We start from the raw sequence: 18,952 nt of genomic DNA, 5'->3' as shown, positions 1-18,952 counted from the left end.
CGAGGGGATCTCTGCTCACTTAACCCGAGGGCGGGACTGAAGCTCCACCTCCCGGGGTTGGCCACGCCTGCGCATTTAGTGCTGAGCCGAAGCTCCCAGCAACCCCTGCGTGCGGCCCCTTAGGCCTCGGGCTGCCCGGCGCTTGCTTCTAGTGGGCATCACTGTGAAAACGGTTCGGAGTCCAGGTGAGCAGTCCTGGCGGGAGCGTTAGCTCTGGCCAGTGTAGGGAAGGCGCTGCAGCCCGCGGGGATAGCAAAGGCGTGGCCTCACCGCAGAGCGTTGGGAGCTCCGCACGCCTGGCGGAGTGTGCGTGAGAACCGCGGTGGCGTAACTCTGTGTGAGTGGGTGGCGGCGCGGGCCAGGTGTGGCACCAGGACGATGTGCAGTAGTGAGTCCGCAACTAGTGGGCGATGGTGTTTGTGTGACTGTATTGGGTGGAGGTTCTTGTGTGACGGAGATGGCCGTGGACTGTGTGACTACGATCCTTAACGTCACAGCTGAATCTCTGCCCTCTAGCTGCACCAGCCCAGCTGCAGAGAAATGGCCCCAGTCGTGGAAAGATTTCCAGCAAAAGACCGGATCTTGGGATAAGAATGTTGGAAGTGAACGTGTCACTCTGACTGACCCTGGGCGTAATCCCACCGCACTTCATCCTCAGGAGCGCGCGTGCGCGCGGACACACTCACACACACAGCTCTGAGGGCTCCAACTGCAGGTTTCAGAACCACGGAGTTCTCTCCAGGACACTGCTGTGAAGTTTCCATCCCTGGCCTGGCCTTCCTCTAATGTCAACAGTGCTCACCCTCTTACCTCACTCTGAATTTGTGTGGATGGTGGGGACTGGTGTGGTTGTGATTTGCCCTGATTTAGCCAGACTGGGCTGGGATCCAAGAAAAGCCTGTTTTAAGATTATCTACTTCCCCAGTCCTATCAATTCTAAGAAAAGGGCTCTGAGGATAAGGAGGAGGAATGAATTTCAATTGCCCATTTAAAATTCAAGGTCAAGGTTCCTGGGTATTTCCTCTTGTTCTGTGAAATGTATTTTTGTTAGGACATGGGAATATTTACTTCCTTCTTAAATGACCTGTCCATTGAATTGATACCTATGTCCCCTCCCTAGTGCCTATATGCACATATTCATTTGGCAGATAATTGCCATTAATTTTCTTTTTATAACTCTTTGTAAAACTCTTAGAACAGTGCCTGATACTTCATAAGTACGTAATAAACATTTGCTATTTGTTGTTATGTGATAATTTGGGGCAGTTCCCTGTCCACTCCAATAGATCAGGAAAAATTAAAATATCAAGCTAATTTTGTTGGGCACTTTCTAGTTTTAAAAAATGAGATGCTCAAATGGTCTAGAACAGGAATTCTTAACCAGAGATAATTTGATCAGTTTGGGGCTTTCAGGGAACAAGAAACCCCTCGAAATAATATGTAAAAAATTGTATATATTTGTTAATGTGCCATTTTTCTGAGAGAAAGTTTATAATTTAATGAGATTATCAAAAATGACCCAGAAAGATTCAGATCCACTGGTCTAGAATCAGAGTAATGATATATGAGAGTGTTCTTTGAGATAATCTTATATAAATTAGTGCCTAACAATTGAAAATTATTAAATAAATCACACTCCATTCATTTCACAGGCCTATAGACTCACATTTCTCCCCAACTCTGTTTTTTATTTTATTTTTATGGAAATAGTTTAATTTTTGTTTCTGATGATAAAATTAATGCAGGTTTAGTGTAGAAAGGAAAAAATATAGAGACCTAAGAACTTTTTTTTAAAAAAAAAATTTTTTATTAATTTTAGAGAGGAAGGGAGAGGAAAGAGAGAAACATCAATGATAAGAAAGAATCATTGATTGGCTGCCTCCTTCACAGCCCCTACTGGGGATTGAGCCCACAACCCTGGCATGTGCCCTTGACCAGAATCGAACCTGGGACCCTTCTGTCTGGAGGCCGATGCTCTATCCACCAAGCCAAAGGAAGTCAAACCGGTCAGGGCAAGACCTAAGAACTTTTAAAGAACATTTAAATTGCCCATAGTCCCACCATCCAGAGTTAATGAATATTACTATTTTGATGTTTGTCTTTCCAAATATTTTTCTGTGTACCTGTTGACTTTGCAAAATAGAATCACAAAAACTGATTATTTAAGGAGATAAAGACTCTCCAACACTTCAAAGAAGGAACCCAGTGCAGTCATAAAATTTATTATATTTCTATGCCTGTATAGAGTAAAAGGAAGTGCAGTGGTTCCCCTCTAATATGAAAAGTCTTTCAAGAATTTACACCTTATGGCAACAAATTATCAAGATAACTTTTTAGAATTAGAGACTTTTTTTTAATGGTTCAAGGTTACGTCTAAGTACAGATTTACAATAATGTGAGAAAAAGTGATAGTAGTGATATATTCAGACATGTTATACAGAAGAACTTGGTCAAATATTTCTATGTTCAGTATGACACCTTATCAAATAAAATTTCTTTAGTTTTATAATGCCAAATGCTATTTCTTGGAGATGCTAGGGATGGAGAGCAAAGAGGGGCTTTGCGCCGTTTCTTCATTTTTGTGGATTTTTTTGCTAATATTATTAATTAAGAAAAATTACATTCTCAAGCCTAGTTTTAAAATTTGTTGTAAAGAGCAATCTTGGAAAAACTCAAAAAGTTTACTATAAGACAAAAAGAGAGGGGAGATGGGTATCCTAGTATTAAAGTTACTAAAGAAAATTAGTACAGATAACATTTTAAATTAAATATTATTTAAGATGTTTTCTTTAATAGAATAAGGGGCATGTAATGTTTTTTATTTTATTAAGTGCTTATAATAAGCTATTTTAAGTATATGTATTTTATTTTTACTTTTAAAGACTTTTATTGATTGAGTTTAGAGAGAGATTGATTTGTTGTTTCACTTATTTATGCATTCATTTGGTTGATTCTTGTATGTGCTCTGACCAGGGATTGAACTCAAAAGCTTGGCATATCAGGACAATACTCTAACCAACTGAGCTACCCGGCCAGGGCTATATGTATTTTATATGTATTATATTAGCATTAATAACATCCCTGTAAGATAGATACTGTTATTTTTTGTTTTTTAATATATTTTATTTATTTTTTACAGAGAGGAAGGGAGAGGGATAGAGAGTTAGAAACATCGATGAGAGAGGAACATCCATCAGCTGCCTCCTGCACACTCCCCACTGGGAATGTGCCCGCAACCAAGGTACATGCCCTTGACCGGAATCGAACCCGGGACCCCTGAGTCCACAGGCCGACGCTCTATCCACTGAGCCAAACCGGTCAGGGCAATAGATACTGTTATTATTCTTCCCATAGTTTAGATGGAAACAGGCACTGAAAATTAAGTAACATGTCCAAAGTGAGACAGGCTAGTAAGCCAGGACAAAGCTGAATAAGGGAAACTGGGACATATCGTTAAATAACAGTTTGCAGCCATCTAGAACAGTGGTTCTCAACCTGTGGGTCGAGACCCCTTTGAGGGTCAAAGGACCCTTTCACAGGGGTCACCTAAGACCATCGGAAAACACAAATATAATTACATATTGTTTTTGTGATTAATCACTATGCTTTAATTATGTTCAATTTGTAACAATGAAAATACATCCTGCATATCAGATATTTACATGACAATTCATAACAGTAGCAAAATTACAGTTATGAAGTATCAATGAAAATAATTTCATGGTTGGAGGTCACCACAACATGAGGAACTATATTAAAGGGTCGTGGCATTAGGAAGGTTGAGAACCACTGATCTAGAATATCTAGATGCCAAGCAGTTTGTGGCCTTCTAGTAAATCTTATCTTCCGTAAGCCAGGGACACTTGAGAATAAATGGTTTGCATTTCTTCCCACCCAGAGAGAGGGTAAATAGCTTAAATCACCGTCCTTGGGGAGACAGACAGCAGAAATCCAGTTAGTGCCATTTGTCAACTATAGCCAAGAACAGATGAAGTTAGGAGAATAAACCTCATTTTGGTACATCAGCATAGAGTTGATGAATATTCTATTGAGATCCTTCCCTAAGACCTCCTCGACACAGCGAGCCCTCAAAACCAAGGTCCCAGCTCCCTCACAGGAGCACACCCCTTACCTCCCCCACCTTTTCCCCACAGCCATGCATTTCCTGCACTCTAAGGGACCCCAGGAGGGTTGTAACCAGGAGAGCAATGAGTAGCAGCAATTCATCCCGGGTAACCCCGCCCCCCCCCCCCCCCAACCTGTCCCCAAGATCCCCTTTTCTCTGACTTTTTGTTTTATTAATCCTCACCTGAGGACACTTTCCCATTGATTGTTAGAGAGAGTGGAAGGGAAGGGGAGAGACAGAGAGAGAGCAACATCCATGCAAAAGAGAAACATCCATTGGTTGCCTCCTGCATGTATCCTGACCAGGGCTTAGGATCCAGTGTGCAACCCAGGTACATGCCCTTGACTGGAATCAAACCTGGACCCTTCAGCCCGTGGGCCGATGTTCTACCCACTGAGCCAAACCATCAAGGGCTTCTCTAACTTCTTAGTGAGCCAAAGCAGCCCAGCCTAGGCTCATGTCCTTGTTTCACCATCCCCAGCTTTAATATACATCCTCTAAAATTCACCTGGACTTATGTTGTGAAATTTTTCCTGCACAAAGTCAAGAACCCACACACTACTGGCTGGCCGTAGGCAGATCCATTCAGGGCCAGGTCCCCTTTCCAGTAACAAATATCTCCAAGTTGATAATTGTCAGAGCTTAGATTCGTGTCCTGGATCCTGATAACAAAGCCTGTGTTTTTCATATATGAGAGTCAGCCACCTCCCAACATTGTGTATATTTTTAGTCTGCCTGTCATACTTGGCAATTTATTGTGGGTATTTTCCTTCATTAATTAATATGAACCAATATCATCATCATTAATATTTCACAATATGCCATCCTATAGAGGAACATTATTTAGGTTTGTTGCATATATTAGGTATTCTGACTTTTGGTTATAAATTATTCTTTGATGAACTTCCTTACATATATCTCTTTATATACTTTTACAAATATTTCCTAAGGATAAATTCCTAGAAATGGAATTTCTAGGTTGAATTATCAGACATGTGTAATGTACAATATGCCAGATCCTTTGCTAGTACTTGGGGAAAATACAGTGACTACAGTGACATGGTTGCTATTCTTGTGTTGCTTACTATTTATGACGGTGGATAAACCTCAATAGGAATAAGATAAGTGTGATAAAGGTCATTGAAGAAGTCAGGGGAAAGGGGAGTTGACTCTAGCTGAAGCCCCTACCCTGGAGGTTTCCAGGCACTGATTTGCTCCTTCAGCTCAACTGTCTGGAACTACTTGGAGAACCCAGTGGCTCAGAAACAAACTCCTCCAGGTAGACAATGACCTCTTGGTGCACTTGAAAGGCAGAGGAACCAACAACATCCTGTACTGACTGACCATAGCATTTTGTCTTGAGGGCACTGTCTACAGCCTGTATTGCTTTGGGTAGGCTTTCTTCCCAGCGTTGGGGGAGGGAGGGCAGTTAGGAGCAACCAGGCAGGTGAGCGATTAAGAAGTGAGACCATGAAGACTGTAGGACCTGAGGGACTTGAACAAGCATCAATGAGTGTGCTGAGTTCTTGGGGAAAAAAACAAACCAAAAAAAAGCAAAACAAATAAAAGTCAGATGGCATGGCTTAGAAGATTCTGAGGAGATATCATCTGATTTTAGCATGCACTGCAGATTGTGATCAAATAATATCAAAACCCTGTGGGGGCTGGGTGCAAAATTGAAGGGATTAAGAAGTACAAATTGCTACAGCATAGGGAATCCTATATAATAAAGAGGTAATATGCAAATTAACCCTCACATCCTCACAAAGATGGCTGCCTACGACCAGGCTGGCAAGGGGTTAGTGAGGGACGACCAAATGACTGAACAAGCAGGCTGTGTGGGGTGACCAGGCTGGCAGGGGGGGGTAGTTGGGGGCGACCAGGCCAGCGGGGGGGCGGGGGGGGGCAGTTAGGGGCAACCAGGCCCCCAGAGGGAGGCAGTTGGGGGGCAACCAGGCCAGCAGGGGGGCAGAAGGAGGTGACCAGGCCAGAGGGGGCAGTTAGGAGCGACCAGGCCAGCGGGGGGAGTGCAGTTGGGGGCGACCAGGCCGGCAGAGGGGGGCAATTGGGGGCAACCTGGATGGCAGGGAGGGGAGTTAGGGGCGACCAGGCCAGCATGCAGAGGCAGTGAGGGGCAATCAGGCCAGCGGGGGGGGGGGGGGGGGGGACAGTTAGGGGCAACCAGGCAGGTGAGCAATTAGGAGCCAACGGTCCAGGATTGTGAGAGGGATGTCCGACTGCCGGTTTAGGCCCAATCCCGGCAGTTTGGACATCTCCTGAGGGTTCCTGGATTGGAGAGGGTGCAGGCTGGGCTGAGGGGAACCCCACCCCCCCTCCCCCGTGTATGAATTCTGCGCACCAGCCCTCTAGTCCTATCTAATAAAAGAGAAACATGGTAATTAGCCGTACCTCCGCTACCCTTCCCATTGGCTAATCAGGGTGATATGCAAATTAACTGCCAGCCAAGATGGCGGCCGGCAGCCAGGCAGCTTGAAGCGAACAGGGAGGAGGCTTGCTTGCTCCAGTGACTGAGGACTCCAACGTTCCCCGCCTGCGCTGCCGGCCTCTCAGCTGCAACTCTAAGAAACATTGTAACAAATATAGAAGCTAAACCAAACCCCAGAAACCTGTTTTCAGTCAGCCAGGATCTCAGAGCTGGAGTCGCAACATTGTTTCAAATACAGAAGGTAAACAAAGGCCAGAAACCTGCTTTCAGCAGCTGAGGCCTCAGAGCTAAAGCTGGCCCAGAATAAAAAAAAAAGAAAAAAAGGAGCGGTTGGGCCAAAACCGGTTTGGCTCAGTGGATAGAGTGTCGGCCTGCGGACTGAAGGGTCCCAGGTTTGATTCCGGTCAAGGGCATGTACCTGGGTTGCGGGCACATCCCCAGTAGGAGATGTGCAGGAGGCAGCTGATCGATGTTTCTCTCTCATCGATGTTTCCAACTCTCTATCTTTCTCCCTTCCTCTCTGTAAAAAATCAATAAAATATATTTTTAAAAAAGGAGCGGTTGGGAGCTTCAGTCACCCACCAGCCTGAAAACGGCCCTCAGTCCCTCAGCCAGACTGGCCAGGCACCCCAGTGAGGACCCCCACCCTGATCCAGGACACCCTTCAGGGTAAACCAGCCAGCCCCCACCCATGCACCAGGCCTCTATTCTATATAGTAAAAGGGTAATATGCCTCCCAGCACCAGGATCAGCGTAGCAGCGAGGCCTCCTGGCACCGGGATCAGTGTGACAGGGGGCAGCGCCCAAACCCCCTGATCGCCCTGCGGCTCTGTGTGTGACAGGGGGCGGGGCTACAACCTTCCTATCCGCCCTGCTCTGTTTGTGACAGGGGAAGGCGTCCCAACCCCCTGATCAGCCCTGCTCTGTGCCTGATGTGGGGAGCTCCCCAACCCCCTGATCACCCTGCGGCTCTGTGTGTGACAGGGTGCAGTGCCCTAACCCCCTGATCGGCCCTGCTCTGTAGGTGATAGAGGGCGGCGCCCCAACCCCCTGATCTGCCCTGCTCTGTGTGTGACCGGGGAGCTCCCCAACCCCCTGATGGACCCTGCTCTGAGCGTGACAGGGGGAGCTCCCCAACCCCCTGATCGCCCTGCGGCTCTGTGTGTGACAGGGTACGGAGCCCCAACCCCTCTGATGGGCCCTGCTCTGTGCATGACAGGGGGCAGCACCCCAACCCCCTGATCCGCCCTGCTCTGTGTGTGACAGGGGGCGGTGCCCCAACTCCCCTATTGGCCCTGTTCTGTGCATGACAGGGGGGAGCTCCTCAACCCCCTGATTGGCCCTGCTCTGTGTGTGACAGGGTATGGCGCCGCAACTTCCCTATTGACCCTGCCTTGAGTGTGACGGGGCGGTGCCCCAACCTCCCAATCGTCTGTACCCTGAGCATGACTAGGGGTGGCATCGCAACCCCCCGATCCGCCCTGCTCTGTGCATGACAGGGGGCAGCGCCCCAACTCCCCAATCGGCCCTGCTCTGAGCCCGACCAGGGGCTGCACCTAGGGATTGGGCCTGCCCTCTGCCATCCGGGAGCAGGCCTAAGCCAGCAGGTCATTATCTCCCGAGGGGTCCTAGCCTGGGAGAGGGCACAGGCCGGGCTAAGGGACTCCCTCTCCCCCCTGAGTGCACAAATTTTTGTGTACCGGGCCTCTAGTCATAATAATAAAAGGCCAAGAGGCATCACGACCTAATCGACCAATCAACCGGTCACCATGAGGGGACCCACCCCCATCTGGATTGGGGGCGTGGCTGGTCTTCAAACCGCCTACGGCCCCTAGCCCAGGCCTGGGCGACGCTGGGGGCCAGGTGTGTGTGGTGCAGTCTTTTAAAAAATAAAGAAAAACCCTCTAGCTCTCCGAGGCGCCTCTTGGCACTGGCCACCCTGCCCCCACCCCCACCCTGCATGGAGCCCCCAGCAGAGTGGCTCAGGTGGGTGTAGGCCTTGCGACCCCATATGCTCAGGCTTCGTTTATGAAATACTATCATAAATCCAGATAAGAAACCTTACAGGGTCCTTCCAAAGCTGCATAATTTCCCAAATGAGTTTCCTCTGGCTGCAGAGCCTGTTCATTCCTTCAATCCTTTTTCAGTCGTTTAGCTTTTGCAATATTTTCTTGGCGTTTTTGTTTTTTCTTTTGCTCCTTTTCCCTGGCCTCAATCATCTTGGCCAGTTTCCAGGACAGTACAGCATTTGCTAGAAACAATGGCATAAGGGCCAAAATAACGGTTGTAAGGAAGCCATATGGATCCTTTGCAGCCCATTCCACAACATACTCAGCCCAAGCTTTTATGTCAAACATCTTTGTAATGGTGTTAGGAAAAGGAGACTTATGCTTGAGTTGTGATCTCTAACTTTGTCCTGGATTAGTGAGCCAATTACAATTTCAGAAGGATGACCCCTGGTTGTTGTCTTCTTCTTTAGCTCTACTACACACTTCTGAGAGAAGGTTTAAATTCTATATGCACCAGGCCAGAAGCAGGAAGGCGGAAGCCCCCCAGCCTTTTTATATGAGGGTTTTTTTTCATACTTTAATTACAATATATGAAATAGGTGTTGTCATTATTTTAAAGCAATAGTTTTTTCCTCTCAATATCAAAGACCTAAATTTTTACACACACCCCAAAAATGTTTATTTGAAGTAACTATGCATCTGGATTCTGGGTTGCCTAATAAGCTCAGTGGTTAGACAGGTGCTTTTATAGCCAAGGTCAAAGGTTCTTTACCCTGATTAGCCTTTGAGGGGGGCCAGCATAGGGGAAGCGCGGAGGAGCAGGAAAACCATTAGAGGAAAAGGAATGGGATTGGAAACTCCCTCCCAACCACCCTTAAGAGAGTTCAAATGCTGTGAGGAGTGGCAGGGCGGTGGGTGGGCGGGGCGTGCGCTGGTGGGTGGGGCGGCAGACTACCTCGTGATTTCGCCCACTGGGCCTCTAGTATAGTTAATAATATTGTAATAACTATGTATGGTTCCAGATAGATACTTGACTTATTGGGGGGATAACTTCATGAATTATATAAATGTCTAACCATTATGCTGTACACCTGAAACTAATCTGTATATATAAAAGCCTAAGCAACCGAATGACCGGTTGACTGGTTGCTATGAAGTGCCCTGACCACCAAGGGGCACACACTCAACACAGGAGCTTCCCCCTGGTGGTCAGCGTGCTCCCACAGTGGGAGCACCACTCAGCTGACCAACAGGCACCAGACGCAGGCAGCACGAGCCTCTCTCCATCGGGACTGACTGGGTGCGAGCTGTGGCAGGTGCAGCAGTGCTGGGATGAGCAGGAGAGGCAGGCAGGAGCGGCAGTCCAACATCCCCCAAAGGGTCCCGGATTGTGAGAGGGCACAGTCTAGGCTGAGGGACCCCACCAGTGCACGAATCCGTGCACTGGGCCTTTAGTATAAAATAATGTTGAGTGTCAATTGTAATTAAAAATAAAAAGTAATAATCATTTTTCTACAAAAAACCCCCACAATAACCAAACCCATGGGATTTCTGTGGAGGTAAATAGATTTTATACAATAAGCTTTATATCCTCACAGTTACTCTTATAATTTTGACGCAAAGTGAGACCAACAAAACAAGAAGATTCATTAACCCTTTGGAAGGCATCATGGCTAAAATTAAAAGTTCAGAAGCAAGATCAAGAAGTTATGAGAGGTGCCCCAGCTGGGTTGCTCCGTGGTTGGAGCATCATCCTGTACACCACAAAGGTTGCAGGTTCAATCCCTGGTTGGAGTGTGAATGGGAGGCAACTGATTGTTGTTTCTCACATAGATGTTTCTCTCTCTCTCTCTAAAATCAATAAACAGCCCAGCTGGTGTTGCTCAGTGGTTGAGTTTCGACCTATGAACCAGGAGGTCATGGTTTGATTCCAGGTCAGGGGACATACCTGGGTTGTGGGCTCGATCCCCAGTGTGGGGCATGCAGGAGGTAGCCAATCGATGATTCTCTCTCATCATTGATGTTTCTATCTCTTCCTCTTTGTCTCTGAAATCAACAAAAAATATATGAAATTCACACACGGGGGTCGGGGGGGGGGGGGGGGGGGGCGGGGGTCCCTCAGCCCGGCCTGCACCCTCTCCAATCTGGGACATCTCTCTCACAATCTTGGACTGCTGGCTCCTAATTGCTTGCCTGCCTGATTGTCTCTAACTGCCTCTGCTTGCCTGCCTGATCACCCCCTAACTGGTCCCCTGCCAGCTGGGTCACCCCCTAACTGCCCCTCTGCCAGCCTGGTCGCCCCCTAACTGCCCCCCTGCCAGCCTGGTCGCCTCCTAACTGCTCCTCTGCTGGCCTGGTCTCCCCTAACCGCCTCTGCCTTGGTCCCCGCCACCATGGCTTTGTCCGGAAGGATGTCTGGAAGGATGTCCAGAAGATGTCCAGTCTAATTAGCATATTACCGTTTTATTAGTATAGATAATAAAAAATAAAATCAATAAACAAATCCTTAGGTGATGATTTTTTTAAAAAGAAAGATTCAATTTTATTTTTTAAAAAGTTATGAGAGGGAGACCAAGATGGCGGCGTAGGTAAACACCGGAGACCGCTGCCGCAAACAACCATTTCAAAAATACAACTAAAAGACTGAACGGACATCACCCAGAACCACAGGAAGGCTGGCTGAAGAGAGACTCTACAACTAGAAGGAAAGAGAACAGCAAATCGAGGCTCAGAGGCGGCGCAGTGTGGAAAATACAAAGGTACCGAGGTGCGCGCGCAAAGCGGGCTGGTGGCTGAGGGCGCGGTTGTCGTTTTCTGTCGGGAGTGAGTCTCAGACTCTGGGCTCCAGATCCGGGCGAGTCTCTAGGGACCCAGACTCAAACGGGAGAAGCGGGATTATCCGGCATCAGTTGGAACCTGAGGGCAGCTTTCTCTCCAAAGTTTGCAGCGGCTGCCGGGGTTCTGAGAAGCAGAGCCTCTGGGAACGGGACTGAGCGTGGCCATAACTGCTCCCTCCGCCCGCCCTGTGGATCCCGCCCCGCCCAAGCCCTGCGCAGAGCCATTTGCCGATCGCCTCAGGCAAAGGCTGGATTAGCGCCTCCCCAGAAGGCAGACGTTTTCCATACAGCTGATTCCTATAGCCAGTCGGCCTGGTGGTCAAACCCCTCTAGTGTTAACTACAACAATTAAGGCTTGGCTAGAACAAGACTGCGCACAGAGACCACAAGGGGGTGCACCAAGAAAGCATAAAAGATGCGGAGACAAAAAAACATGACAGAAATGGAGGATATGGAGCTAAGAATCGCAATTTTGAGGGCTTGCCATAAATTTGTGCAGAACCTCACGAAAACTAATGAGACCCTCGATGCTACGATAAAGAAATTAGAAAGTAAGCATACACGGACTGAAATAAAGAATATTATACCCAATAGCAGACCAGAGGAGCACAATAATCAAACCAAAGATTCGACAAAAAACACCCAATTGGAAAAGCAAAATGAAAAAAGAATCCGAAAGTGTGAAGATAGTGTAAGGAGCCTCTGGGACAGCTTTAAGCGGTCTAATATCAGAATTATTGGAGTGCCAAAAGATGAGAGACAGCAAGATATTGAAAACCTATTTCAAGAAATAATGGCAGAAAACTTCCCCCATCTGGAGAAAGAAATGGACTTACAGGTCCAAGAAGCGCAGAGAACCCCAAACAAAAGGAATCCAAAGAGGACCACACCGAGACACATCATCATTAAAATGCCAAGAGCAAAAGACAAAGAGAAAATCTTAAAAGCAGCAAGAGAAAGAGGCTCAATTACCTACAAGGGAATACCCATACGACTGTCAGCTGATTTCTCAACAGAAACTTTGCAGGCCAGAAGGGAATGGCAAGAAATATTCAAAGTGCTGAATACCAAGAACCTACAACCAAGATTACTTTATCCAGCAAAGCTATCATTCAGAATTGAAGGTCAGATAAAGAGCTTCACAGATAAGGAAAAGCTAAAGGAGTTCATCACCGCCAAACCAGTATTATATGAAATGCTGAAAGGTATCCTTTAAGAAGAGGAAGAAGAAGAAAAAGGTAAAGATACAAATTATGAACAACAAACATGCATCTATCAACAAATGAATCTAAGAATCAAGTGAATAAATAACCTGATGTACAGAATGAACTGGTGATTATAATAGAATCAGGGACATAGAAAGGGAATAGACTGACTATTCTTGGGGGGAAAAGGGGTGTGGGAGATGCGGGAAGTGACTGGACAAAAATCATGCACCTATGGATGAACACAGTGGGTGGGGAGTGAGGGTGGAGGGTGGGGTGGGAGCTGGAAGGAGGGGAGTTATGGGGGGAAAAAAGAGGAACAAATGTAATAATCTGAACAATAAAGATTTAATTAAAAAAAAAAGTTATGAGAGGCAACAGCAGTGAAATAAAGCACTAGTTGGGTATGTTCAGACATTCTTTTCTAGGCAAAACTAACATGTATAGACAAAGTTATGAATCATAGAGTTGGTTCACATATTGGAAACAAATAAAAACATAGCAGCTTTTTTCCCTCCAAGTTCAAGGCATTTTTAAAAAGTAAGTCACCTATTTGAAGAAAAGCTTCCTATTTGTAAAATTTTAAAAATATGTTTCAAGAATATATATGACCATATAAAATGCAACAATGTAAGCAAAAAGAAAATTAAGATTACAATGTGGAGGCCCTGGCCGGGTAGCTCAGTTGGTTAGAGTGTTGTCCCGAAGTACCAAGGTTGTGGGTTTGATCCCTGGTCAGGGCACATACATACAAGAGTCAACCAATTAATACATATAGGTGGAGAAACAAATTGATGTTTCTCTTTCTCTCTAAAGTCAGTCAATAAATAAAAATATTCTAATGTTGAAATAAGCATTTTTTGCATATTTTTCTTTTTTTAAAAATATGTTTTTATTGATTTTTAGAAAGAGATGAAGGGAAAGGGAATAGAAACATCGATGAGAGAAACATTATCAATGGGCTGCCTCCTGCATGCCCCCTACTGAGGATCAAGCCAGCAACCTGGGCATGTGCCTGACCAAGAATTGAATTGCGGACCTTTTGGTCCCTGGGTTGCCGCTAAATCACTGAGCCATACTGGCTGGGCTACAGATTTTTCTTTTTTTTTTTTTTTAATTTTAATAATTTTTATTTCTTAAAGTATTACAAAGAGTATTACATATGTCTCCTTTTTTCCCCCCCTTAACATTCCCCCGGCCCCTACCCCCCGCCCCCCCCCGCCCCGTGTCTTGTGTCCATTGGTTAATCTTATATGCATGCATATAAGTCCTTCAGTTGGTCTCTTAATCCCCCCCCTAACCCTCCCCAGGCTTCCCACTGTAGTTTAACATTCTGTTCAATGTTGCTCTGCTTCTGTATCTACCCCTGTACATCAGTCCATACTGGTCCCCTTTATTTGTCCCAACCTCACTGGAGTAGTCTCAACCTCACCAGGGCCGTCTGAGCCTCACCAGTGCCGTTTCAACCTCACCGGGGCCGTCCCTACCTCACGGGGGCCGTTTCAACCTCACCGGGGTTGTCCCTACCTCACGGGGGCCGTTTCAACCTCACCGGGGTTGTCCCTACCTCACGGGGTCCATTTCAACCTCACCAGGGTCGTCCCTACCACACCGGGGCCGTTTCGACCTGACCGGGGTTGTCCCTACCACACCGGGGCCGTTTCGACCTGACTGGGGTCGTCCCTACCTCATGGGGGCCGTTTCAACCTCAGCGGGGTCGTCCCTACCACACCGGGGCCGTTTCGACCTGACTGGGGTCGTCCCTACCTCACGGGGGCCGTTTCAACCTCACCGGGGTCGTCCCTACCACACCGGGGCCGTTTCGACCTGACTGGGGTCGTCCCTACCTCACGGGGGCCGTTTCAACCTCACCGGGGTCGTCCCTACCACACCGGGGCCGTTTCAACCTGACCGGGGTCGTCCCTACCACACCGGGGCCGTTTCAACCTGACCGGGGTTGTCCCTACCACACCGGGGCCGTTTCGACCTGACTGGGGCCGTCCCTACCTCACGGGGGCCGTTTCAACCTCAGCGGGGTCGTCCCTACCACACCGGGGCCGTTTCGACCTGACTGGGGTCGTCCCTACCTCACGGGGGCCGTTTCAACCTCACCGGGGTCGTCCCTACCACACCGGGGCCGTTTCAACCTGACCGGGGTTGTCCCTACCACACCGGGGCCGTTTCGACCTGACTGGGGTCGTCCCTACCTCACGGGGGCCGTTTCAACCTCAGCGGGGTCGTCCCTACCACACCGGGGCCGTTTCGACCTGACTGGGGTCGTCCCTACCTCACGGGGGCCGTTTCAACCTCAGCGGGGTCGTCCCTACCACACCGGGGCCGTTTCGACCTGTCTGGGGTCGTCCCTACCTCACGGGGGCCGTTTCAACCTCAGCGGGGTCGTCCCTACCACACCGGGGCCGTTTCAACCTGACCGGGGTCGTCCCTACCACACCGGGGCCGTTTCAACCTGACCGGGGTCGTCCCTACCACACCGGGGCCGTTTCGACCTGACTGGGGTCGTCCCTACCTCACGGGGGCCGTTTCAACCTCACCGGGGTCGTCCCTACCACACCGGGGCCGTTTCAACCTGACCGGGGTTGTCCCTACCACACCGGGGCCGTTTCGACCTCACCGGGGTCGTCCCTACCTCACGGGGGCCGTTTCAACCTCACCGGGGTCGTCCCTACCTCACGGGGGCCGTTTCAACCTGACCGGGGTTGTCCCTACCACACCGGGGCCGTTTCGACCTGACCAAGGTCGTCCCTACCTCACGGGGGCCCAGATTTTTCTTAATGTTTGATGCCTGTTAGTACCTCATTATGCTGATATAGGTATACTTTACAAATATAGTCATAATATCCATTTTATTTTTCTAAAGATTACATTTCTTGAATATTTTCTAAAGTGTATTTAGTGAATATAATGCACATACGTGTGTGTGTGTGTGTGTGTGTGTGTCCTGCCATATAGGGTCACACTACCTACAACTGTTGTTACCAGCATTCTTCACTCTGCAATAAGTAGGAAACATATTTTCATCTTCCCAATTAAAGACCTACACCATCATTTTTAAGTGGCAAGTTTTTCACCTTATGGATGCTTTATGATTAATGTTTGTCAACAGTTTTGCCTATTTGTGTACATGTACAGGGTGTCCCCCCAAAATGTATACACACTTTAACAGCTAATAGCTCAATTTTGAAAATAAAGTGTATTTTATGAACACTGCCTTTATAATTATTCAAAGTGCATATACATTTTGGGGGGACATCCTATATAATTATTTTCTTTAATCCCCAAAATAGAGTTTCTGAGTCAGAGAGTTTGCATGGTTTAAATATTTCTTGTACATACTTCTAAATTTACATCCTTTGTAGGTTAGACTGTTCATTTCACCACAAACTTGCTGATATGGGCATCAATTCTCTTAAAGTGATATTTAATATCTTTTGGTGATTTGATGTATTTCTACTTTTTAGTGATTCATACATGCTCATCTTTCTCTAATTGGAACTAGCAATTCTGAGGCAAGAGCTACCGTTGAAAGAGTACTGATTTTGTGGTTAGAAAAATAAACTTTGCTACTTACTAACTGAATTTCTACAAGTGATTTTACTTCTTCGAGTGTGAATTTTTTGATCCACTGCATAGATAGGATAATTATTATATTGCATTGTAATCCTGAGGATAGCTAATGTATATAAAAAACCAATCACATGAAAGTTCTTGATAAATAGATATGCTATTATCTACCTGCTGGGAGCATGAATCCATAACTTTTTTACCTTCGTTGTAAGAAAGAGATGAAGTCATGCAGGAAAGCAATGTGGATGATTCTGATTGAAAATAGTGAGGAGTCCAGAAGATTCTGTAAGTTCTGGCAGTAGGCAGGCAGGGCTGCCAGTACAGCAGTTTGATAGTGGTAATGACTGTCAGGATTGGTGCCAAGCACGCCTGCAAAACTTTGAAAAAGATTCTGCTTTAGAGGAAATGGCCCTTTATCAGCCCTGGAATTTATGACTAGGGATTAAATTAGTTCAGACTCCCTCAAATCTCCCTGTGTGTACAGTATGTGTGTTTGTTAAAGAGGGGGGAGGGGACATATTAGCTTAAGTCACTTGGGAATTTCTGAGACTTATCTGATCTCATGGTCTCCCTTTCCTCCTCCTAGCTCTGGTTTCTGTGAACTCTGGTTCTCCAGGCACGTAAACCCCAAGGAATACTGACCAGTTCTTGAATTTATAAACTATGGCCCATGTAAGTTACTTTTTCTTTCTCTTTCTGGAAATAACTGTCATTTAAGATCCTATGAACATTTATTTATCCAGAAACTTCCTACTTAAGAACCTTCTTTCATTTCCTCTAAAATCAGTGAGGGATGAGGCTAAATAGTATAATGCCTACCCCATGAGTCCTCTTTTTTCCAGTTATTATTTATGTATTCATTGAACAAATCATTCAGCATCACCTATATGTGCTCAGTCTCCTAAGCGATGCTATGGAGCAGAAATGAAATCCTTTGAGGGAGATGTTTGACCATCTCTAGTGAGATGATGAGAGAGGATAGGCACATTTGACTACTCATGGGAAAACTGACCTTTTCCATACTTCAGTTTTCCAAGTATATGAGATTTGCTATTGGTTGGCCTCAGCCTCAGTATATTATGAGATCTCATACTTTGTGAGGCTTTTAGGACTGGCTAGTAATGTGGTTGGTCTTGCATGCAGAGATAATGAATCTTCTCTGGGAATCTCTTAAGAGTTGTACACCAGGAACAGAATTCCATTTGTAGTTGAACAGGATGTGCTTGTCTAGAAAGACATTTTTGTGAATCTGGATCACCAGTATCCAGATTCTACATCAGTAACTGGTATCCCCTAACTCAGGAACAAAGAATGCATACAGTGAGGGATGGAAAATGATAGCAGTTAAGAAGATCATGTAGGTAAATAAATAGTTGTAGACTCTCAAAATTAAGGAGGACCTTGACTATTTTGTGTAGACCAAAGATATTTAAGTATGGAAGAAGATTAAGTCTCATCCATTGCATAAACTATTGCACAATCAATTTTATTTTAAGTTTATTAAAGAATCGTCATTAATAGCAAAACACTTATGATTTGATTGGGTTAAACAATGAACTTGGCAGAAATTTTTTAATTGTGTTTAGATCTTTTCTAACAGATATCGTAGAGAAACATTTTTTTAAAAGTCTTCTCTTAAGGAGAAAAGGTAGAAGGACTCACATTTCTTGAGAATTCATGAATGGGACATATAGCAGGCAAGAAGGCTTATGTACAATATTTCATTTAATTGGAAAACTGATTGTTTGTGTTTTCTTTCCCAGACATATTTGAATAATTAAGATATGCATATAGCAGGTGTAGGCTTATATACAATCTTTCATTTAATTGGAAAACTGATTGTTTGTTTTTTCTTTCCCAGACATGTCTGAATAATTAAGGTATGCCAGAGTATATAAGAAGTTATATCTGTAGCAACAGAATCCTTCAAGAACACAGGCATGCTGCTTCAGGCTCAATGATTTTCTAACTCATTATCTTACATGCTTCCAGCCAAGCCTATTTGCTTGCTTGGTCCATTTTCTGCAGTATCTCTTCCATCTTTTCTTCTTCCATCTTTAAATAAAATTTCTTTAATTTTAATTGTTTTATATGGTTTGTCATTTCAGGGATCAGTGATATTCAGTGATGTGTCCATAGTCTTCTCTCAGGAGGAGTGGGAATACCTGGACTTGCAACAGAGGGACTTGTACAGAGATGTGATGTTGGAGAACTACAGCAATTTAGTCTCATTGGGTAAGGTTATCTGCCTCCAGTAATACAGACTCTGTTCTCTGTAATGCCAACTTTCTTTTTTGGAAATTTTAGCAGTCTTTCAAGAAATTATCTCAATTTCTGCTCCCTGTTCTCAAGGGAATGGTTTGACCTTTTACTTCAAGCAGTCAAACTCGTGGCCCGCGGGCCGCATGCAACCCACAACGAATATTTTTGTGGCCCAGCCAACATAACGGTATGTAAGAAATGTTTTAATAAAAATTTTGTAATTTAATTTTTACAATATCCTGTTATACATAATTATTAATAACGAACTACAACATTTGCTAATGACTGATTACTATAATTGTGTTGCATTCATTTCCCTTACGCCCCTTATGCACAGGTGCACCATTTCTCTCCACTAATACTAGCAGTGAATGTTTTATTTTATTATTTATTTATTTAATTTTAATTTTATTTTATTGGTTTTTTTACAGAGAGGAAGGGAGAGGAATAGGGAGCTAGAAACATTGATGAGATAGAAACAT

The 18,952-nt window shown here is 45.7% G+C and overlaps 2 protein-coding genes across 2 annotated transcripts in view; one reads left to right on the top strand and one right to left on the bottom strand.

The window, feature by feature from the left end:
* Positions 1-113: 113 nt before the first annotated feature.
* Positions 114-18,952, top strand: part of ZFP82 (ZFP82 zinc finger protein) — a 71,605-nt gene continuing 52,766 nt past the window's right edge. The window contains exons 1-3 of the mRNA XM_070398440.1: positions 114-185; positions 16,795-16,880; positions 18,317-18,443. Coding sequence (XP_070254541.1) covers positions 16,872-16,880; positions 18,317-18,443 — 136 coding nt within the window. The 5' untranslated portion in view covers positions 114-185; positions 16,795-16,871. The remainder of the gene's footprint in view (positions 186-16,794; positions 16,881-18,316; positions 18,444-18,952) is intronic.
* On the bottom strand, positions 8,669-9,029 carry LOC138997060 (small integral membrane protein 15-like). Its single transcript, XM_070398474.1, has one exon. It carries the CDS (start codon positions 8,927-8,929, stop codon positions 8,705-8,707), a length of 225 nt encoding a protein of 74 aa, XP_070254575.1. The 5' UTR covers positions 8,930-9,029; the 3' UTR covers positions 8,669-8,704.

This window comes from Myotis yumanensis, unplaced genomic scaffold, assembly GCF_028538775.1.
Source record: "Myotis yumanensis isolate MYYU_CA2020_CCGP unplaced genomic scaffold, mMyoYum1.0.hap1 SCAF_18, whole genome shotgun sequence".
Taxonomy (NCBI): domain Eukaryota; kingdom Metazoa; phylum Chordata; class Mammalia; order Chiroptera; family Vespertilionidae; genus Myotis; species Myotis yumanensis.
Note: the sequence above shows the minus strand (reverse complement) of the source record. Positions and strands in the feature narration are given on the sequence as shown.

Excerpts from the sequence above, each read along its gene's own strand:
- LOC138997060 (XM_070398474.1), bottom strand. The coding sequence starts at position 8,929 with ATGTTTGACATAAAAGCTTGGGCTGAGTATGTTGTGGAATGGGCTGCA.